The 23,552-nt window shown below is 56.6% G+C and overlaps 1 protein-coding gene across 4 annotated transcripts in view; it reads left to right on the forward strand.

Moving 5' to 3' along the window:
• MAD1L1 (mitotic arrest deficient 1 like 1) overlaps positions 1-23,552 on the forward strand; it is a 305,713-nt gene that overhangs the window by 202,419 nt on the left and 79,742 nt on the right. For all 4 annotated transcript variants that reach the window (XM_077758777.1, XM_077758780.1, XM_077758779.1 and 1 more), the window contains one exon: positions 10,416-10,506. In XM_077758777.1, coding sequence (XP_077614903.1) covers positions 10,416-10,506 — 91 coding nt within the window. The remainder of the gene's footprint in view (positions 1-10,415; positions 10,507-23,552) is intronic.

Raw genomic sequence — 23,552 nt, forward strand, 5'->3', positions numbered from 1 at the left:
ACCCTAAGATGTTCAGGTGTCCCAGCACCACTTAGGATAAAGGCTGACCTCCCTTCACTGAATTGCTTTTATGCTCATGTTGATCCACATGTGTGTCTCATTATCATTCTCCTGGTGACCATAGTCTTCTGGCAAATTTTAAATCAGGTGGTATGACTCTTCCAGTTTCATTATTCTTTTTCAAAATTATTTTAACTATTCTCATTCCTCTGAATTTCCAAAGAAATGCTAGAACAATTTGGCTGTATCTACAAAAATAACCCTGCTGGGAGCTGGATGGGTATTATGTTAAAAGGACACTTCAGTTTAGGAAGAACTGATTTTGCCATGATGCTGAATCCTCCATCCATGAACATGGTATGTATCTCTATTTATTCAGGTCTTTCATTTCTTATGTTAGCATTTTGTACCTTCAGTATACAGATTCTGCACATTTTAATAGATTTGGACCCAAGTGTGTCTTTTTTATATGTTCTAATTTTTGTTCAGTCTCATTTTTTTATTACATGAAGATGATTGACTTTTTAGTTATTCATCTTATAGCCTGTAGCCTTACTAAATTTAGTTATCAGTTCTATGAGGGTTTTGTTTGTTTAATTCCTTGGGATTTTCTACATTGATATTCTTTTGCTTATAAACTTGGTCAGTTTTACATCTTCACCAAGAGGTGTATGCCTTTGGTGTCCTCTGTTTGTAGTTTGTGCTCGTTGAGACTTCTAGTACAATGTGGTGTGGGGTGAGGAGGGCAGCCGCCCTCACCTTGTTCCTGGTCTTGGATGTCGGGAGACACTCAGTCTGAAGCCACTGAAAATAATGTCAACTGTAGGTATTTTGTAGATGTCTTTTTTTTTCTTTCTTTTCTTTCCTCTCTCTCTTGTTTTTTTAAAAATATTTATTAATTTTTGAGAGACAGAGACAAAGTGTGAGCAGGGGAGGGGCAGAGAGAGCAGGTGAAACAGGATCTGAAGCAGAGTTCAGGCTCCTACCTGTCAACACAGAGCCCAACATGAGTCTCGAACTCATGAACTGTAAGATCATGACCTGAGCCAAACTCGGACGCTTAACCAACTGAGCCACTCAGGTACCCCTTTTGTAGGTATCTTTTATCATGATATAAAACCTCACTTCTCTTCTTGGTTTGTAATGAGGGTATTGAATTTTTTCAAGTTCTTTCTTTTTCCTTGAATTGATTGACATGATCAGGTAGCTTTTCTTCTTTACACTGTCAACATGGCAGATTATATTGATTTATTTTTCAGTATTGAACTTGCCTGAGGTAGACCCTCCTTGGTTGTAATGTTTTGTCCTTTTTAATTTTTTTTACTTTAGAGAGAGAGACAGAGACAGAGAGACAGAGAGAGACAGAGAATCTTTAGCAGGCTCCATACTTTGCACAGAGCCCAACATGGGGCTCGATCCCATTACCCTGGTATCATGATCTGAGCCTAAATCAAGAGCAGATTTCCCAACCAACTGAGCCACCCAGGCGCCCCTAATGTATTGCCCTTTTTACATATTACTGGATTCAACTTACTTATTTCTTGTTGATGATTTTTGTGTTCATACTTATGAGGGATACTGGCTTTATATCTTTCTTTCACTGTTTTTGTCTGTTTTTTATCACTGTAATACTGACCTTGTGAAATGAGTCAGTAAGCATTCAGTTCTCTTTTGTTTTCTGGGAGGGATGTGTGGATTTAGCATTAGTTCTTTTTCAGTAGTTAGCACCCAGGAAAATCATGTAAGTCTGGATATTTCTGTTGGGTATGGGTTTTTTTTTTTTAATTTCCTTAAAAATATTTTATTTATATTGAGAGAGTGAGCAGGGGAAGGGCAGAGAGAGGAGGAAAGAGAGAATCCCAAGCAGGCTCTTCACTGTTAATGCAGAGCCCAACATGGGGCTCCAACTCACAAACCATGGAGATAATGACCTGAGCCAAACGAAGAGTCAGGCACTTCACCGACTGAGCCACCCAGGCACCCTTGTTGTGTGTGGATTTCCGCTAACAATGTCCTCTCTTAGCTAGTGACAGAAATAGCTGGGCTACGTAATTTATCTCGGAGAATTTGGGTAGTTGTAGAATTGACATGCCACATAAACTGTCAGGTTCCGTGTGTGGCATTGTATATGCAGTTCCCATTCTATCTGCAGGATCCACAGTGGGAAGCTCACTTTCCTGACATTATTACTTCGTGTCCTCCATTTTCTCGTCTTAGCCAGCCTTGCTGGATGGATGCTTGCTATTTAATTGGCTTCTTCACCGAACTGGTGTTTGGTTTCTCTCATTTCTCTTTGTTTTTCTGTTTTCAGTCTCATTGATTTCTGCTCTGTGTGTATCCTTCCTTCTGCTCGCCCCAGGTATATTTTCTTTCTTTCTTCCAAGTTTCTAGAGGTCGAGGCTTAGATTATTGATTTGAGATCTTGTTTTGTAATATAAGCGTTCACGGCTACAAAGTTTGCTCTAAGCACAGCTTCAGCCGTGTCCCGCGTTTCTGTGTGCTCTGCTCTTGTCTCGTTCAGGGAAACCTACTTCATACTCTCTGTCATTTCACTAAACACCGTACTGTTTTGATGTGTTCTGTTAGATTTTCAGATGTTCAGGGATTTTCCTGTTGTGTTACTGGCATCTGGTTTAATTCCCTTATGGTCTGTGAACGTAGTTTGTATAATTCCAAGCTTTGAAAATTTGTTAAGCTTTGTTAAATGACCCAAATGTGGTCTGTCCTGGAGAAGGCTTCTCTTGTCGTCAGCCGGTGCGCCAGACCAGCGCCTGTTAGGTCCTGCTCAGCCCTTCCACCCGCGGGTTGCACCCATCACCGTCTCCAGCCACACTCCGCCTCTGTACCTTCTGCCATGGCATGCTTCATGCCTGGCACAGCTCTGCTTCCCAGAGCGAGCAGTTAGCCTGGTTGCATCTTGGCGAACTAACGGTGTGTGTTTGCTCCATGGCTGCATCACCTGTTGGTAATTCTTGCAATAGTTGGGACTTTTTCATTATGTGTAGTATGATTGGCGATTGGTGGTTGCAGTCACTGAAGCCAAGATGATGGTTAGCACTTTGAGCAATACAGACTTTTTAATTCAGGCCTGTGCAGTTTTGTAGAGCCGATGTGATCACGTGCTGAGTAGGCTGCAGTGTATTGTAAACCTAGCTTTTATGTGCACCGGGAAACCAGAGAATTCATTTGATTCCCTTCATTGTGACATTTGCGTTATTGCAGTGTTCTGGGACCAAGCCCGCAGTGTCTGAGGCGCCCCCCATGCTTGTGTCCAAGCCATTTCCCAGCCGGCAGCCATCTGGTCGTCTGCCCCAGAGCCTCCTGCACACGACCACTTCGACTCATTCCCCTCTTCATCCTGTCCATCCTTTCTGTTTTTCTTTCTCTCCTAAGCCCTTACTCCCTGCCCAAGCACGGCTTTCAATACTTTATATGCACTGACACATTGATTTCTTAAAACGAACGGTAAGTAAACAGTTTGCACTCTTATTTTCCCAGTTTTATGGATGAAGGAAGTGAGAAGCAGGGTGAGTATCCTGTCCGGGTGGTATTGTAACCTTCATCCTTCCCAACTGTTCATTTTGGAACAGGTTTATTTTTTTTTTTTTAAGTTTATGTATTTGTATTGGGGGCGGGGAGCAGAGAAAGCAAATCTCAAGTAGCCTGCACACTGACCGCACAGAGCCTGATGCAGGGACGGAACTCAAGACCCACGAGATCATGACCTGAGCCACAGTCTGACACTCACACAGCTGAGCTGCCCAGGTGCCCCTGGAGTGAGTTTGATTTGCAGGAAGCTCACGGGGACAGGAGAGCGCTCCACTCTGCTCTGCCTGTGTTCCCTCATCGCCGGTGGGTTCCGCTGCTGTGGAGCACTTGCCATGAGCATGTGATGCCATCCCCCTAATGCTGTCCCCCGCGGGCACTACTTGGTCTGCCGACTAATGTCCGATCCAGGCCCTGCCTTGGTTTCGGCCACCTCTCCTGGACAGCATCCTGTCTCTGTTTCTCGTGACCTCGGCAACACTGGTCAGGTGGCCGTGGACGGTCCCCGGGCCAGGCGTGTCTGATGTGCCTCATGGGGAGACCTAGGCTCTGGGCTCAAGGGAGGAAGAGCACAGGGCTGAGGCCCTCCCATCACATGAGACCAGGGGCACTTCTTGCCTGACACACGTCCTCGGTTTGCATCAAGTCGCAAGCCGCTCTTTCCGGACTTGGCTTGGGAATCTCCTCAGCTGACCAGCCGCCCGCTGGCACTGCCTTCCACATGACACGGGCACGTGGTTCAGCCAGGCTCCCCACGGCCTCTGCTCAGCACCGGCTCCAAAGCCGTGTCCCCACAGTCAGGTACTTGTCACAGGGTCCCCACCCTAAGGACCAAATGTGCCTCTATGCTCGGGCCCCCACAGCAGAGGCCCCAGCCCGGACTGTGTGAGCAACAGACATTCCCGCTCTCTGATCAGAGGCTGCAAGTGTGCTGTCACGGTGCCACGTGGTTGGCGCTGGAAGGACTGCTGTGGCTGCAGACCACGCCTTCCTGCCAAGTGCTCACGACAGGCAGACAGGGCGCATGAGCTCTCCAGTGTCGCTCTTTCAAGGATACTTCACCTGTCACAGGATCCCTCTCTCATGACCTCAGTATACCCTAGTTCCCTGCACATTCCATCACATGGGGTCGGGGCCTTGGCAAAAGAATGTGAGGGTACACAGACGTTCAGTCCGTAGCAGGACACCCCTCCTTGTGTGTTGGGTGCAGAGCGGGACCATCACCCTTTCCATGCTCCAGCCTCCTGCTGCGGGACAGCGACATCTGTGGCCTGTGCCTGTGGGAGCCCATCGCTGGCTCCATACTGGAAATACAGGGAGGACACGTGACGGAGAGAACGGAGAAGCCAACAGCCACAGAACAGTGGCCTAGTCCCAAGTGGATGGTCAGGGCCCGTCAGGGAGGAAGCAGCAGGCAGTGCATTGGGTGTGGGATCAGTAGACGCCCAACCTGGATGGTGCGTCGTGGGCCAGATGCTTTTCCAGCTGTCCTCCGGGGCCCCTGGCTGTCCCCTCTCCGGGCCATTTGGGGCCTGACCGCTGGCACGCCTCCCCCACCATTACCCTTTCTTTTAGATCAGCGAGAACAATGAACAGCTGCCTCGTCCTAGTGTGCGCACACATGCATGCACACACACGCTCACGTGCACACACTCACCCCCTGCTGGGGTTGGCTCATCCTCTCCAGAAGTGATCTGGGATGCCGGGCGGTTTACGCAGCGCCTTCCTTGTCTAAAACCCTCGGAGCCAGTCAGTTTCAAGAAACTCAGGTCACAGCCGAGTGCTTTGAGGCATCTGAAGGGGAAGCTGCCCTGTGAGCTTTTGAACACACACGAGCTCATTCTCTCCCTCAGCAAGACAGCCGTTTGCCAGGAGTGGGGGGGGATGGCAGAGTGGAGGGGCTGTGTCCTAAAACGCGTAAACGAGTGTTATTTGTGTGGGTTTGTTCTCTGACAGCGGGATGGATTATAAGCCGTTTTATTGATGTGCCTGCAGCCGTGTACATGTGCTTATTTGAATTTAGCCCTTGAGAACATTCGCTCAGGAGCCTGCAGAATCCGTAACATCCTGTTTCCACGGGGGCGGGGGGGGGTGCGCTTCTCACGCAGCCTGGCCCGAACCTGCAGGGGTCCTGCCCGCAGGCAGCTTCCTGGAGGTGGCCTCAGGTGCCAGGCCTGCCCCACACCCTGGGTACACCTCCTTGGGGCAGGATAGCTCACACCTCCAGGTCTGCCTCTCCAAGAAGCCCCGACACAGCAGGGAAGAGTGTGCGCTCGGGGGCAGCATGGGGTAGCAGGTGTTCTCACATCTTCTGTGGGGTGTAACTGACCTACGGCAAGCCGCACGTATTTAAAGCCCCATCCATCACCCCCAGCCTTTACTCCAGCCCAACTGGCACCTTGCCCTCCTCCCAGACAGCCGTGGATCTGAGCTCAGTCCTGCAGGCTGGGTGGCCATTGGGAAGTTTCTCACAGTGTCCACTCTGCTGTGTCTGCTTTGCTGTGTGCACACACCTGTGCTGTGTTCCTTTTTACTGCCAGCTACTGTTGGCATGTGTGTGCGCTTGGTGAGGGACAGTCACTCTGCCCCAGCTTGCGGCTGCCATAAACAGAGCTGCTTTACGTTACAGAGAAAGTCCTCGTGGGGACTCGGGCAGGACACCGCCCGTTTGTGGGATGGCTGGCGCGTGTTCCTGTAAGTTTTCTGTGGGTCTGTGTGTCTCCGGAGTGGCCACACCACTGAGCGTCCCTGCCGCCAGCATCCCCTCACCAGCCCTTGGCCTGTCCTCTTTCTCACCGCAATCCTGAGAGGTGCGCGGTGGCTCGCTGTCACTTGAGTTTTGTCTCCCTAATGACTAACGACATTGAGCATCTTCGCGTGTCTGTCGTCATCTGGTACCTGGTTTGGCAAAGTGTCTGTTCACACTGCTGTCTGTTTGTTATTTGACGGTTTGCTTGTTGCTGAGTCTGGAGAGTTCCCTGGGGATTGTGGGTGCAAGTCCTCCGCCAGATAACTCGCCTTGCGAACATTCCCTCCCATTCTGTGGCCTGTCGTTGCATTGTCTTCATGAAGGCCACTAAAGAGAGATCTTTATCTGTTTTTTTCCTTTATTGTGATTTGGGTACCGTAGCTGTGACTCACAGGGTTGCCCCTACGTTTTTTAGCAGTTTTATCATTTTTCCACTTCCGTGTAGCTTTTTATTTCCATTTTGAGGTAGGGTTTTTTGTTTGTTTGTTTTTTACAAAATCCAGATTTTAGGGATTTTAAAAAAGTGACTACCCAGCTGTTCCAGCAGCATTTGTTAAGAAGACATCCCTTCTACACTGCATTGCCTTGGAATACTTATCAAAACCCTTGTCCGTGTGTAGGAGTCTGTCCCTGGGCCCTGCTGTGCTGCATTGACATGGCTGAAGGGCAGTGCTGTTTTGGTTGCTGTGACTTTATGACAGTTCTTGAGATTGAGCATTAGCCCTGCAGTCTTCTCCCCAGTGCTGTTTGGAACATTCTGGATCTGTGACATTTCCACATGATTTTTACAATCAACTGTTTGTACGAAGAAACATGTGGAATTTAATGGGGTCAGTGTGGGTTTTCCAGGACAGCGTGGGGAATAGTGAAATCTCAGCAAGTGAGCCTTCTGGCCATGACCACGCGCATCCCCACATGTTTGGGCCGACGTCAGTGCCTCTCACTACAGCAGACCCCCTCGTGCTCATCAGAGAGTAGGGCTTGGACGGCTTTTCCAGAACCCCACGTGCTCCTGGACGCTATCAGAAATCACCAATCTCTAGCTCAGTTCCCTTATGGTCACAGAAGAGATTTTGAGTTACCAACACCCTTCCCAACAGGCTGAACCTGCTTGCGTGGTCCATGCTGTGTGTGTGCCCTCTGTTCCTGTGGTCACATTGTTCCTATGGGACGCTTGCGTCAAGGTGGCCGACCGTGCTGTTCATGTCTACTTACTTCATCCTTTTGGGGTTACTGCTGATCGTCCTGTCAGCTTTTGAGAGACTGTTGTCAAAATCTCGGGCTCTGATTGCGGGCCTGCGCTTTTCACCTCACGTTTCTGCCAGCTTTGCTGCATCTCTGTGGAAGCTGTCTCGTGGGTGCATGAGTGTTCACGATGGTTCTGCTGGTTTTCTCGGTGTTAGCGGCTCACGTCTGTTTGCCAGTCTTGTCAGGAGTGATGTAATGGGGACTCTGCTGCACCTGCGTGGATAGCCTGTGTTTAACCAGGCATGTAGACCGTTCACGTGTCCTGTGGCGGCTGGTATGACCGGGTCTTGTCGTCTTACTGCGTATACTCGGCTCATCGTGTCCTCTTTGTTTTCCGTTGTCCCAGCTTCTTTCTAACTCATTGTGTGTGTTTCATTATTTCATTTTATTTCCTTTTTTTGGCTTATCGGCTGTCACTCCTTGTTACTGCAGGGCCTGTTGTGGGGTCTGGGGTGCACATCTTCCGCTTACCACAGTCTGTCTGTGAGGGAAGTTACATCTTCCCTGACATACAGCCTCCCAGCTGCACCGTCTGGTTTTCCCTCAAGCCTCTGCTATGTGTGTCCCACGTTCTGTTTGTATTTTCATCTTAGACCCCAGTACGTTCTTGTTAGTTTCGTTTCAACAGCTAATCTTATTAAAAGGTAATAATCCCCTTCCATTCTCGGGTGGAACATGTGGTGTATGTTCACAGTGGAATATGACTCGGCTGTAAACAAGGATTGAGATCTTGGCATTTGTGACGACGTGGATGGACCCAGAAAGTATGATGCTAAGTGACTGAAGACAGGAAAACAAGTGCCATCTGATCTCACTGCTGCAGGGAATCTAAAAGAAAAACAAAAGAACTGTACAAGCAAGAGAAAGCAGAGACGACGCACAGATACTGAGTGGGCGGGGGATTCAGAGTACAGACCTTTGGTTATGATCTAGTAAGTCACGAGCATGTGATGTCCCATACAGGGAGTGCAGCCAACAGCACTGCGGTGGTTGGTGCAGTGACAGACCATGACCGGGCTGAGCGTTCGGTGGTGTCTGTAGTAGTGCACAGGCACTGTTGTACGCCCGAGACACGCGATAGCAGATGTCAGCCGCACATCAGCTGCAGTTAGCATCCCTGACACCACGTGTTGGCCCAGGCAGTCACGGGTTCTGCTGCACCTCACTCCTTTATGGGGCCCCGCGTCTCCCTCTGGTGTCCCCACCCTGCTGCTGGAGGGCTTCCCCTGGCCCCTCGTGGAGCGGGTCTGCTGGCGACATGTCCTTGCCAGTTTTGTTTGTCAGAGAACGTCTTTATTTTGCTTTTGTGAGTATTTTCACTGGCAGTGGAATTCTGGGCTGGTATTTTTTAATTTATTTCAGTATTTTAAAGCTTTTCCTTCTGTTTCTCACTTGCATTGTGTCTGATGAGAAACCTGCTTTATTCTTCTGTAGGTGCCATCTCTTCCTTCCACTGGTGGCTTTTTTGAGCCATTAGATTAATCCGTGCACTGGGGCCACTTCCTCTGTGGGCCTTGTGCTTGGGTTTGCCGATCGTCTTGGATCTGGGTTGTGCTCATTGTCCAACCTGACACTTTTCCTTGCAGTGTCTGCCCTTCTCTCCCTCCCACCCTTTCCTTCCAGGGCTCCACGCAGGCTGACGCTGTGCTCCATGAAGCCGCCCGTGCAGCTCGGTGACAGTCTTGTCACTCTCAAGTATCCCTTTCCCTCTCTTTCACTTTGGATCGTTTTGGGTTGTTTTGTGTGTTGGTTTGTGTTGTTTTTTGCTGTGGTCTTCCAGTGCGTAGGCTTTCCCCCTGCAGTCTGCTCTGGTGTTAGCCCGCCCAGTTTGCTGGTGGGGTCGGGCGCTGGGGCGCACCCCTCCGGGAATTGTCTTGCTCGTGGCTTCTGTGTGCTGAGCTGAGCAGCGGGTAGTTGTGATAACCAATTTAATGTCCTTGGATGCACCTTAATGCTGAAGTTCATGGTGGGTTTTGATTGATTGACTGCTTTCCTCATTATGGGTCATATTTTCCTGGGTCTTTTAATGCCTGCTAGCTAGTCTTTGATTAGTTGGCAGACATTGTGAATTTTGGCTGGTTTGATTCTGAATGTTTCTGTATTCATAGAAATCTTCCCAAGCTTTTTTTTTCAGAGATGCATTAGGTTTCTTGGAAAGAGTTTGGTCCTCTCGGATCTCATGTGATGTGCTCTGCCGTCCTAGAGCACTTCTCCGCCTGGAGATAATTATCTCCACTCCTGAGCCAAGACCTTCCTGAATAATCTATGAAATGTGAGCTTTCCATTCCAGCTGGTTAGGGGGAAGGCCCTGTTCCTTAGCCTGTGTCCGTGTCGGACACAGCTTCCTGGACAATCTTACTGATTTTCAAATGATGTGAATATAGTGCTTTTCAAAAATTAAACTTGAAAATGAAGATGAAACTAGGCACTTTGTTACTGTGAGCCGAAGCCGGCCATATGCCCGAGTCAGCCTCTAGCCTTTGTGTCCCGGCCTGTGAAGGAAGAAGGACTCTGCACAGCCCCTCCGGTCCTGCTTCCCCACCTACTTCCCTCCCCAGCCCATGGCTCTCTTCAGCTCACTCCACGGTTCTGTGTCCTCTGCGATACATGCTCATGCGCCCTGGGAGTGGGCCAAGAGCACAGGACACGTGCGGGTTCCCACCTGTGCTGCCCCTGGCTGGCCTTCTCCCTGCCTCCCTTGAGTTGTGGTCCATGAGACCCCTGGCAGAACGCTGTTCTTCAGAAGGAACATGGAGGCTTCACCCCGCCCCCAGGCCTGAGTGTGCCCCACCCCCACCCCGGCGGGACAGTCCCCGTGAGAGTGGACACACCAGCTGCGGTGTGTGTGCTGATGGTCTGGCTCTCCTTGCAGGTTGAAGGTTGAGGAACTGGAGGGGGAACGCAGCCGCCTGGAGAAAGAGAAGAAGACGCTGGAGATGCAGCTGGAGCGGCTGACCCTGCAGGTGCGTGCTGGCGGGCGGTCTGGGACACGGCTTCCCTGCCCTCCTGGTGTCTCCCTGCCCCGCCGATGCCCGTCTTCTGGTTCTCCAGGCTGCACGAAGCTGGGACCTGCCTCAGGCGCCCTCGCAGCAGGGCGTGTGTCTCAGAGCCTGGTGGGGAGGGTGTCCTGCCCGAGGCCCCGCCCCGCACCCCCATGGGTCCTCCTCCTCCCTCCCTGCACCAGCTTGGTCCGTGGCTGGTCTCTGTGTGGCCGGGTGCGTGCCCAGGCCCGTCCCCACTGCCTGCAGCCGGGAAGTCGCAGCTCTGTTTCTGCGGTTGCACCTTTATGTTGTTTTTCATTTTTATCCTCCCATCCAAACTGTTCCATGGCAAGAAACCTGCAGGTTTGTGATTGCCTAGATTTTGGACAGGCCATTGATTTTATCTTGACACCTATTAGAGGCAAATCAAATCTCTTTTTTATTACCGATTCCTGGAGCTGGGGAAAGTGACAAGTCTGATGAAGCGAGGTGCCGGGAGCCGCGGTCGGCGGTGCTCAGCTCTGGGACCCACACATCTCTAATTGGGCCACGGTCTCAGAATGGAGAGCTGGGCTGTTGGCAGGTCGGCCCGGGTGGCCGGTCAGGTGGGCCCCGTCAGAGCAGGGTGGGCGGGCATCTTTCCATGTGTCCAGTCGGACAGAGCCTGCGATCGGGGCTGATGGCTCCCTGGGCCCCGGGCTGGGGCACGGCGAGTCCTGCTGAAATCCTTCACGTCCCTGTGTCCCGCCTCTGGCTTCCAGGCCTTTTCCATGGAGCCTGCCTTGTGGTAGGCGGGGCCACAGAGGAGAGGTGCTGGTGAGCGCCCTGCCTGATGGGCATTCACCACCTGCCTCCTGGGGGTTGGGGTGTACGCCGCAAGCCCATCTCTGGTGTTTCTCCCTGAGAGGAGCCCTCCCAGCCGAGGGGCTGGACTCCTGCCACAGGGGGCAGGCGGTGTCTATGTCCGTGCCTGTGGGAGCGATTTGAGGGGTGCCGTGTGGGGACAGGCCCCCGTCACGCTGAGGGCTCAGACACTTGTGCAGTGATATGGTGGTGCTCCCTGAGCTGTGCCACGGCCCCAGAACAGGGGTGGCAGAAACTTCTAGATAGCCACATGCTGCCGCCTCGTCTGCGCCAGGTGGGTATCCCTCGGCCACTCGTGGGCACCCAATTCCCTCCCCCTGCTTCGAGTCTGGGGACCGTCTGCTGATCCCACAGCGGTCCATCATCTGCCTCCATACGGCAGCAAGAGGAGGTTCATGCTGGCCCCTCTCTAGGTTCCTGATTCCAGCACAAATCCAGGAGGGCCCCTCAGATGGGGCTCCTGTCAGGGGGGCCGTGGGCACTCGGGGATGCCACCAGGGTCCCCGTTTCCTGACTGGTCATCTTAGCTGTCATAGCCGCCACCAGCCTCTGCCGTGCGCCGTCACTGCCACACGGGCCTCTCTGTATCCACAGTCTCCCAACACGGATCCCCTGAGCAGGAAATGTTCGTTCAGGGAGGGTCCGTAAGTTGGCCGAGGGAACCCAGCAGGAGATGGCTTCAAGCTCAGTTCCCTTGCAGTCCCAGGGCCACATCCCTGACAGCCCAGTTGCTGCTCTCAGGTGTGCAGCGTCAGCTCTGGGGACCCCTGGTCTGCTCCCCGCCCTCCCCCCACCCCAGGGCTGCCCTGACCCGGGTCTTTTGGGCGATGCTTTGGGTAAGTGAGGTCGGCACCCCAGGGCTGAGCTGACTATCCCAGAGGACAGGACACTGGCTTTGTCGGTGACCGTTCATTCACCTCTGACCCAGATGCCACGCACATGTCTAGCTCACAGAAAGCACCTGTGAGCTCAGGGCCCTGCTGGGGGCACAGGGAGATGGGGCTCTGCCCCAGACCCCTGACCCCCGCCCCCCACAGGGCAGACAGGAATGAGGTTGGCGACTCAGAGCAAGGTGGGGGCCGTGCTGCCCCACACAGTGGACCCAGAATAACTTGCATCTGGCCGAGATCTAGGCAGCAGCAAAGTGGGTCTGAAGATGACTTGGACACATGGATGTGAGGGGCATCATGGGGTCCTCAGCTCGAACACTGTCCTGTCCCTTGGCTGGGGTCCCAGGGGCGTGTTGGGCTTTGCCATCTGAGCCCCCAGTACATCTAGTACAGCCTTTATAATGGGGTGTGATGCCCACATGGGGCTCCTGGGGAGATCAAATGCCACATCTGGCTCCATATGGCATTCAATAAATACTCACATCCACCTCATGCCATTTACCATTTTCCCCATCATGAGGGCAATGCCTCACCCCTTCCTCTCTGTGTCAGGGCTTGGGAGGCCCCAGGAGCACGTGGGTGTCATCCCTCCTGCCTCCCTGTGAGCCCCCCGTCTCATCTGGGACATGCTCAGCAGTGCAGCCAGCCACAGTGGGCAGGGCAGGGGACCTCAGCCATACCCCAGTGTGGCACGGGTGGTCCCGTACAGACTCCCTCCTCTCCGTGCCCTCCTGCCCTCCCAGGAGAGGCTTTGAGATGGGCTGCTTCACAGAGGATTGATGAGAATCAGCTGTGGTGTGACTTAATTGGGAACATATGCTTGGAGAGGGAGCCACTAGTTAGAACTTCTTGTAATTAGTTCACAGCTGGCTGGTAAGGCGACAGCTCCTGTCCCCGCGCGGAGGTGGGCGTGCGCCTGCCACACTGTGCCCTCTGGGCGTCCAGGCGGGGTGGCTGGCTGTCCCCACACCCACCTCGGTCCCCCGAGTGCTCTGCTGCTGCAGCCCAGGGCGGCGGGCCTCCACCGGGGGTCACAGACGCCTCTTCTAGAGACCGAATGGGTCGGATGCATGCAGCGTTTTCCAGGCTGGGTGAGAGCAAACCACCGCGTGTCCAGCCGGAAGCAGGGCAGGTCTGTGCTCTCGGCATGGCTGCAGGAGCCAGGGGCCCCGGGGTACACTTGTGGCGAGCTGGTGGCCACAGAGCGGGAGACGGCCGGCAGCCGCAGCCTTTGCCCTCTCTGCCTGGGTGCCCGCCCCATGCATCCCTGTACTGGCCTTAGTTTCCCAGAACCAGGGGAGTGGTTGAGGAATGGTGGCAGGACTCTGGTCTCTGTTGCCCTGACGCGGACCTGCCCTCTCCTTCGGGAGGAGGGGGGAGCACACACTGCCTGTGGGCCCGGCCTCAGGTGGGCCGCTTCAGCTAACTGGGTGAGAGCACCCAGCCGGTGCCTCACGTGCCAGCTGAGCATGGCTACCACCGCTGCCACTGCAGTCAGTAACGCCACCGTCCCATGTCTTGCCTTGAAGGGGACAAACGTGCCCTTCCACATTTGTGTCTCTGATGGGTCACATTTGGGGGCTGATGGCAGCAAGCCACCTGCGGCTCCCCGCGCACCGCCGAGAGGGGGCCGGCCGCATGGCGGCCCTGGGCCCAGGAGATGCTGGCCCGGCCTGGCCGCAAACTGTGCCCATCTGAGCACAGATGAGCGGACCCCACAGCGCAACCTGCTTACCCACCACCCACATCCCAGCACAAGCGCTTTACTGTGGCGTCGTGTGATGCCGCCCCTCTGCCATCCATCAATCCTTTTAACTTTTTTGATGCGTTTTAAAGCAAATTGCAAACATCTGCAGCCTTCCCTGTAAATGCCTCCGCATGCGTGTAATCAAGCAGAATTCATCTCTGGGGTTTGAGCCCACGTCCCACTGCCCCTCAGTGTTGTCTGATTACGATGCTCATTCAGGCAGGTGATGGTCAGGGGTGGGTGGAGGTCCCAGTCTCCCCCAGCCCAGCCCTCGCGCCAGTTCCCCCGCGGCAGGGTGGGGCTGCCCAGAGCCAGCCGGCAGTGCCGCGCAGGAAAGGGACCAGACTGCAGCCCAGTGACATTTGAAATAAGCATCTTTTTTGGAAATGGAGTGGGTAGAAAATTGCTGGGTTGCCTGTAAGCGGAAAGCTCACAGTGCCTGTGGAGACGTCCCCGCTCCCGTCCCTGCATCACCAGGCAGGCAGCACTGTCTAACCATACTCTCCCGGCCTTCACCTCCTTTCCTCTTCCTGAATATGGGGGGCGGGGAGGGCTCTTCACATCACGCCGTCCTCTCCCCATCGATGCTGTGATGACCGCCCCAGGTGCTCAGTGGTTTCTTCTCACCTGCGGTTCCTCCTGCCCGGCCTGGGCCCCCGGGGATGGACCACCCCCATGCCACCTGCTCCCACATGCTCCCACCAGTTCCCACTTGTCCCCATCTGCTCCCCCCTGGCCCTACCTGCTCCCACCTTCAGGTTCCTTCTGCCTGGCCTGGGCCCCCCGGGGCGGACCTCCCCCATCCCTCCTCCTCCTACCTGTTCCCACCTGCTCAAAGCTGCTCCCACCTGTCCTCACCTGCAAGTTCCTCCTGCCCGGCCTGGGCCCCCTGTGAGTGGATCTCCCCCACCCCACCTCTCTCACTTGCCAGGAAGCCATGAGCCCAACACAGGCCTGACCTCTGCTTCTCAGAACCCTCCTGCCTTTGACTGCTCCCCTGTGGACTGTCTGGCTGCTGCTGCGCCCTTGGGCACGTCTTGCCCCTGACCGGCCTGCTGTCCGCGCTTCTGAAATGCGCTCTGGGCATTGCTTCCTGGAGGGGCCGAACCCCACAAGCTGCGTGTTGAGGACACATGGACATAGCGTGAGTCCCAGAGATTGCTCTGGGGCTGAGGAAAGGGCGGATATCGCCACGGGTGGGCTCCCTCAGTGTCAGCCGGGTGACCAGGGCTCCGGGGTCCTAGACAGACGGTGGCTGGCAGTGGCCACAGCTGGCCCCTGGCAGGTGGCGCTGATCTCTTCTGTGCGGGAGCTGCCCCCTCCTCCCCTGCGTCTAACGCCCTGAGGCTCCTCCCTAGGACCTCAGTCACTGGGGAAAGGGGATACCTGGGGTCACAGAAGCTGGTGACCGGCTGCAGGGTGAGGAGATCATTCAGTTACATCCCCCAAGTCCCAGCACGCCTACCTGCTGCCACGAGCCACACCTCCATCCCCTTAGCAGAGACCCAGGCCTCTGCTGCCCTGTCGGCCCCCTTCCCGCCCTGAAAGCCTGGGCGGCCACGTGAGGACAAATAGGGCCCCGCCGCCATCCAGCTGGCTTCTCCCTCAGGGCCGCCGTCGTGGCCCATGGCCCCAGCTCCCATGTCCTGGGGCACCCCAGCCCTGCCCATCCTTCGGGCCCAGCTTGGGCGGCGCCTTCACGCCACCTCTGGGACCCGTCTGCAGGTCAGCCCTCTGCACTGTGAGCTCTGAGGGCAGCAACCGTCCCTGGGTCAGCTGTACACACCAGCCTTGGGGCTGTCTCTCGGCCCAAGCGAGTGGGGCACACGGGGGCGGGTATGGCTGCTTGGCCTCCGAGTCCTGTGGAGGCTGAGAGGATTAGGTACGTGAAATGCTCTGGGTTTTTTTCCTAACGTGTTCGTATTGCCCACCCCCTCTTACCTCCAGAGATGGCCTATTTTCAAACCATCCTGTGCCTTGTTTTTTCACGTCCCGTATCTGGGAGCTCTCCTCACTTCTCTCTGGGCTGTGAGCTGCGTGGCTTTGCCGTGCCATGGTTTACTCCACGGGCTGCCTTTTAGTAGCCACGCAGGCGCTGTCCTTCCTTTCTGTGGTCCTGAACATGGCTATGGCATACGTCCTGTGTGTCACATGTCCATGTGTGCAAGTGTGTGTAGAATAAGTTTCCAGAAGGGAGATTATAATGGGATCAAAGGGTACCTGCACTTTTGTTAGATTCTGCCAGACAGCCCCTCACAACGGTCTGTCTGTGGCCACGGCCCACACCATGGGATGGCACTGACCTAGGAGAGTGCCGATCCCCCACAGCCTGCCCGTGAGAGGGAGCATCTTTGAACGTGTCTATGTGTGTGTCCTCTGGCATCCAGCTTTCAAATGGGCTGTCAGTGCCTGTTGACTTCTCAGTGCTGCCGTGTTGTCAGGAGTTGAGGTGCTTTTAAATTGTGTGTAGGTTTTCCCAATTGATCGTTTGTCTTTTGATTTCATTTGAGGCATTTTTTACCAAGAAGGTTTTGATATTTACATGTTCATGTAGGTGTGTTCACCTCCTTTTCCGTTCTGGCCTCAGCTGGTGAGGCAGGTCCTCCGCAGCGGCTTTGTTTTTCACTGTTGACCTGTGGCCGATGTGGCGTTCCGCAAGCTCTGGTGTGTTAAAAGGGACGAAGCCTGGCATCAGCCTGGTTCCCAGAAGGGGGTCCTCTCGGGGCCCTGGGACCGCTTCCCAGAAGCCTGTCCTCAGTGGCGTGAGGTCCGCCCCCTAAGGTCGCGATGCCCACGTGTGGCTAGGTGTGGGTTGCTCTCGGTGATGATGCGCCCCCTCCCCCCGCCCCATGACTTGTCCGGCAGAATTTTCCAGGTACCTTTTATGTTTACATGTCCTTTGGGATGAATTTATCCCCCAACTAATTTAGAATTTGTTAGGTTTTACAAAAGATAAAACCCAGGGACCAGACGTCAGTCTTCTGCACGGGAATGTTTGCAGGGTCCTCTTGACCTGCCACTAGAACGTTTTATGGCTGTGTGTTCATCTGGCACATTTCTCATGTCATTCCCCTCCAGGGCGGGGTCTTTGGTCTCACCACCATGCATGCACACGCGCAGACCTCGGGCTCCGCTCAGAAGGCGTGTGACTTTCCTCGTGGCGGCCGCGGGTGCCCCTGCATACCAGAGTGAGCAAGCAGGCGCGTGCCCGGGACCTGTGCTCTCGCACGTACGTGTAAAACAAGGCTCTTCAGGAAAGAGACTGAGCCTCCCTTCCCTGCCGCGGCGCCCGCTGCTCATGTTTATTAACGCAGGGGCTAAAAACAGCCGCCTCGCTGATGTGCACTTGTGTGGGGACATCTCCATGCGCACTGATTTCTCCTGATTTTTTATGGCAGTGACGTGTCTGGAATAGCAAGCCCGTTCCCATCTCACGAGCGGTGCCAGCCAGTGTCTCTGAGGGGCCTCAGACCCCCAGACTGCCAGCCTGGCCCATCGCGTGCACAGGGGGCCCGACAGCACCCCGAGGCACCCTGGAGCCCCTGCCTCAGGATAGGCCTCAGGACACTGGGCCTGCCCTGCTCTGCTGCTAGCCATATGTGGGCGGCCTGGCCTGTGGCCACGTCAGACTGCGTGCCCACCCCTCTTCACCTCCGCGTGTTCCTCACCAGGCCTTTAGATGCATAGATGAGGTACCCGGCGCCCTACAGACCTGGACATGAGAGGGGTGCCGAAACGTCATACGTAATTGTCATTGTCAGGGCGGTCGAATTTTCCTTAGGAGGGACCAGCAGCATCTCAGCAGCCATGTGAGGCAGATGGCCAGAGGGCAGCACGTTGGCCGCGCCTCAGGACCGCCTGCATGTCAGGGGCAGGGAGGGCAGGTGTGGCCTCATGCCTGGTGACCCCCCTGCGTCCCTCCTGGGACTGAGCCTCTGGGGCCCAGCCGGGGCAGGCCTGTGGTCCTGACGCCAGGTACAGGGCCTTTCTGTGACAGCCGCTTTGCCATCCAGCCAGGGAGCACCCGGGACCACACAGCTGGGACGGGTAGAGGTGCAGCCAGCTTCGGGAGCTCTGCCCCTGGGCGAACAGCACTCCTGGCCCCTTCTTCCCCGGAAAGCCAGCACCCACCAGTACCCTAGATACATGTTCCAGCCTGCTCCCACTCCCATTCCCCTGACCCTGGCCTGGGCCACGGCTCCTACCGCATGGGGCTCTGGACACTGCTCCCCTTGGAACTCGCCTGCCGTTCCTGCTGACTTTGCCCAGCCCTTGTGGCGGCTGTGTCACCTCATGGAGACGTGCTCGCTCTCAGCCTGGATGCCGGGGGGAGCCCAGCTGGGGGCATGGCTGGCAGCATCTCTGCCCCGGGGGGATCTGGCGCGCTCCCACCCGCCCTTTCCATGGCACCGTCCCCAGGGCCCACGGAGCCCGGCCGCCTCCAGAGGACACCCAGCTGAGCGTACAGACACACCACGTGGGTGCCATGGGCACTGGGGCCAGATAGCAGGTGCCGTGGCAGGAGCCAGGTGCCCCCAGGATGAGACAGGGGTGGCAGGGGGGCTCCTCATGTGGGCACACATCCCCTGCTCTGGCCCCTGCGGCAAGAGGCGGAGGTGCTGCACACAGAGTGCTCAGGTGCGCCTAGTGGCAACAGAGGCACTCTTCCTTGGTGCCCGCATGCACGACTGCTCCATGGACACCTGCACTGGCACTTCGAGAAGACAGGGTCCCCAGAGCACAGACCTCCCCGTCTGTATGCGGCCCTCCCCTTCCCCTGGTGTCCGGGTGGCTCTGCCCCCTCCCCTCCAACTTCTTTCAGGAATGTTTGTGGGAACACAGAAGGGGCTGCCCCAGAGGAGCCCCGTTTTATGAGAGAAGGCGCCGGGGTTGCAGTCATCAGCCCCGCACAAAGGAGCTTCAGGCAAGTCTGTTCCAGGCGCCACGCTGGTTTCCCTCCTTTGTCTCTACCTCGTCAGCCCCGCCCCACCCCCGACTGGCTCTCTCAGACTCAGGGGCTCCGCTGGGGCGCGAGGTGATGTTTCAGATTCAGGCAGACCCAGAGCTTAGGGTCCATGGTGCTTTCTGAATGTGTCCCCAGGGTGGTTGGCCAGAGGGAAGGATGGAACCCCTGGGCTGAGCAGCGGTCGTTAGGCACCTCCGGCGCCGGGTGTGGGATGCCTGCCACCTTGCTGGGCTCTGCTGTGTGGGTGCTGCTCTAACCTGGGGGCAGCAGAGGCTGAGGCAGCCAGGGCCCCACTTGGATGAGCTTGTGTTTGGTGGGGAGACAAACCACGGGCTGAGTGCGTCTGTGAGCCTCCCTCAGGGAGACACCCAGGGAAGGGAGCAGGCCATTGGGAGGGACTCAGGGCCACTCAAAGTCCTGGCAGGACCACATGCTTTGGTGTCCTTCTGTGGCACAGAGGACAAGGAATGTCACTATCCCAGGACTTCCAGGTGTGTGTGGCCGGGCAGCTGGTTGTGTGCAGGCAGAGGAGGGATGGGTGCCCCACTCAGTCCCAGGACCCAACCCGTCTTGCCACTCCATCTCCAGGAGGGGAGAGGTGCCAATGATGTGGTCCTGTTGCCCTCATGAGCAACGCTCATCTCTGCTTGCCTCCCAGGGGTCGGCGGCGTCATGCAGGTGGCCTGCTCCAGTGCCCGAGGCCAGCAGAGCTCCAGACCACCCCTCGGGGGTGAACTCTGAGCTGGAGTCAGGCCCTGAGATTCAGCAGTGGCCTCCCTCTGGGTGTTGCACCATGGAGGACCAGTATCAGGCCTGGCTGGGCAAGGCCCCCCTCCGGACCCCCTGTCCCCAGTGGTCTTCCTCTGGCCAGCCACGGGACGTGGTGCACCTTGCTCCCCTTTGTTACGTGGCCGTCGGTGGACAAACCCATCTTTCTGTGTTCTCCGGCACTGAGTCGGAAGCGGGCACAGTGGTCGCCCAGATGGCGGCGTGAGAAGAGCCATACCCACATGTGCCTGCCTAGGCTGGCCTGCTCCCCCGGGGCTCTATCCTCCCCCTGCTGTACTCCTGGAGCCACACGCAAGGGTCTTTGACCTGAGGGTCCAGGCCTCTTGGTGGCTGCAGCAGATGCTGGACACTGTGCACACAACCCCCCTCATAAGGTGGGTGGCAGGCTCTATACCCCTGTTGTTTTCTGAGGGTGCCTTGGCCACGGGGAATGCCGAATGCCCAGCTTTTCAGTAAAGCTTCTGTGCTGGGGGCAGATCCTGTGGTCCCCAGCCTCTTCCTTAGCCCTGCTGGTCCAAGGACAGACTGAGGCTTGTAGAGCACCTGTTCCCCCTCAGTAAAATGCCTGTGGCTTGAAGAAGGGTCCCCAGGTCCTCCTCTGGGACCTCCAGCCCTGGGCCTCTCCTTTCTTTACCCCTCCCAGTGACCAGTCCTGAGCAGCTGTGTGGGTCTCCAGTCCTCTCTGGGCCTCAGTTTCTGTCTCTGAACCAGGAGATGGGTCAGCTGCTCAAGGTGCTGCAGATTTGGGAGGCATGGGTGGGGGGGTTCCGTCCTGACCCCCTCCAGCATTCCTTACTCTCTGTACCTGCCGTGAGCACAGTCCGGTGGGGTCCCTCTCTGGGGGACCGGGTCTCCTGTGTGCCCAAGGCTTCAGGGCCCAGTGGGCAGCAAGTGAGAAGTCAGCTTGGCCCCATCCCCGCCCATGAGGCAGTAGGGACATGAGGCCAGCCCCTGAGATCATGGAGCTCCTGAGCAGTGAGGGCCCCTGCGTTGGGCCTGTGCAGAAGATGCAGGACCGGGGTTGGGGGACAAGGTCACCACAGCAGGGCCTGGGGAGTACTGCGCTCCGGTCTACTAGCCCACCCTGGCCCCAGTCCTTACACGCAGCAGGCTTCGGCTCTTCCCCCCCAAGCTGGGCTTCCTTGGGCTGCGGGAGATATTGATTTAGCTTTGAGGCCGGGTGATTTATAAATATGCATGAAGACCAGCACTTACTTAACTGTGCCGTTTAATTCTCCCTGCATCTCTGCCTCTTCCAGCAGGGCCTCTTGATATGCCCGTCAGGCCCGGGGGGGAAGTGAGGGCAGGGTGGGCACCCTCCCTCCCTCCCGGGCCCTGGGCCGAGGGGCCGCTCCATAGCACGTGCAGCTGCAGGCCAGGCCGAGCAGGGCTCCTGGGGCCTGCCCTCTTCGAGGCCTGTGAGCACCAGCCGGGAGGTCCTTGGGGATGGTGGCCCCGCCCTTGCTCTGCCACAGGTGGAAAAGGGCCTGAATGGGTCAGGGGTCACAGATGTTCCCTGTGGGACTCAGGATACTGGTGCGGCGGGCCTGGATGCACAGGGAGGTGGCCAATCTTGCAAGCTGCCAGGGAGCTGGGGCAAAAGAAGGGATTCCGTGTGGTGAGGCCGAGGCGGGAGCCTCCGGGCTCTGGGGGCAAGCGGGGTTCACCCAGTGCACCACGGGTTTCCCCAGAAACACACGGCAGACACCCCCTCCCCCGTAACCCCAGCCACCCCATGCCCAGTCCCCAGTTTCTGCTTCCACGGAGTCATTCTTTGGCAGAAACAGCCACTCCCCATGGGTGGCAGGCCTGTGCTGGCAGCGGGTGGGCAGGCCATCTCGCTGGAGGAAGATCCGAACTTCTCCTTCTGAGATTCTGGCCAGCACGCAGCTCCTCAGCTGGGCATCAGACCCGTCTCTGGCGGAAGATCTCAGCCACCTTCCCCCATTGTTCCACAGGGGTGCCTCATGGCCGTGCCAGCCCCCTGCGGCCACACTGCCCCTGCCCCACCCACACCCTGTGCTTACGTCCTCCGAGTGGGGGATGGGAGTGAGGTGCAGGTCACCTCTGATGACCACTGCCTGAGAGCTGGGGGTGGGGGTTCGGTGGGGTCCACTGAGACCGTGTGGGGGACCCACGATCCTGGCGGCTGGACGTCCCTTCTCCCTCCACTCTTGGGCCTCCATATTGTCGACCACACTGTTTTACCTTGTCAGAAGGGAAGGGATGGCCTCTTCCCACTGAGCGGGGCGGTGTCTCAGGCAGAGCCTATGGACACACAGCCCAGCCACGTGGTCCTGAGAGGGGTTAGCCTCCCACCTGCCGGCCACCAACCAGCCCAGGGACAGCCCTGTTGGGTGTGGGGGGGGACAAGGACGGGATCCAAGTCCAGGTCGGCCGGGCCTTTGGGTGGCTGCTGTGAGAGCCAGTCCTTCTGGCCCCTGGGAAGGCAGCATCTGGCCACTCGGTCTGCACGCTCCCCAGTCTTGGGCCACAGCAGACTCCCAGGGACCTCAACCACACCAGCCAGGTCCCCTCCCCTTCGCCGCCTCCAGGTGGGAGCCCTCGTCCTTCCGAGCCCAGTGTGGGAGGTGCCACATGGCAAACCCAGGCCTTCAGGGTGTTGACAGCTCATCTCCAGGACTCGGCCTATGCATCCCACCCCCCGGCGCCCGCTTCCTCCCTGAAGACCAGGCCTCGCTGTGACCCCTGCAGCGCCCGGCCAGCAGGCAACACCTAGCAGAGCTTGCCATGTGTCCTGACGCTGGCCTGTGCCCCTGCCTCGTAATCTCAGGATGGTCTGCATGTGCCATGCACCCCAAGCACCCCCATGTCAAAGACCCAGATGAAACCAGCTTGGGCAGAGTGGCCTGGCTCCTGCCCTGGGGATGGGGTCTGGCAGTGTTGGGGGCCCCTGCAGGAGCCCCAGGAGCCCGGGGCAGGGTGGTGTCCACAGGAAGACGGTCTGAGAAGGTGGGGCCAGGGAGCCTTTGCTGATGAGGTCAGGGAGCATCACTCGAGGGGGCCCGTGGCCATGAATCCTGACCAGCCCTGGGCACACGGAGGGACAGGGGTGCCCAGAGGCTCAGAGATTTTTGGTCTGGCAGCCTGACAGGCCCCGGGCTGGCATGGAAGTGGGGGGTGCCTGCCAGTGGGGCTTGTGGCTGTGCTGCGCCCAGCATGCATTCCCCCCACAGAGCCCGGCGCTCCTCTCCATTCTGGGCGCCGGCTCTCAGCCCTACCTCTTTCCTTCAGTTTTTTTTTTTTTTTTTTTAACCAGCTTTATGGAGATTTATATGGCTCATGCCTCACATGTTTGAAATGGAGAGCAATTCCATAGTTTTTCTCCTCACAGATAGGGTTCCCCTTTCATCGCTTCAGACACACGTCCCCACCCCTCCCTGCCACCCTTCTGCCTCCTGCCCCTCGCAGCCCCCTCTCTGCTTTCCATCCATGCCTCTTCTGGGCCTTTCGTAATTGGAGTCACGTGATCTGTGGTCCTTTGTGACGGGCTTCTGTCACTGAGCGTCACGTGTCCAGGGATCTCGCATATGGTAGCAGATGTCAGTGTGCGCGCCTTTTTGCTGAGTGATACTCCACCATGGACACAGTACAGGTCACCCTTCACCAGATCTTGGGTTCCTGGGCCCCTCCCATCTTCTGTTAGGCATAATGCCGCTGTGAACGTGGGTGCGCAGCGCTCTTGGCGGGCGTGGATTTTATTTCTCCCGGGCAGATGCCTATGGGTACACTTGCCGGGTACACTTGCCGG

This window comes from Crocuta crocuta, unplaced genomic scaffold (genome assembly GCF_008692635.1).
Source record: "Crocuta crocuta isolate KB4526 unplaced genomic scaffold, BGI_CrCroc_1.0 scaffold273, whole genome shotgun sequence".
In the NCBI taxonomy this organism is placed as follows: Eukaryota; Metazoa; Chordata; class Mammalia; order Carnivora; family Hyaenidae; genus Crocuta; species Crocuta crocuta.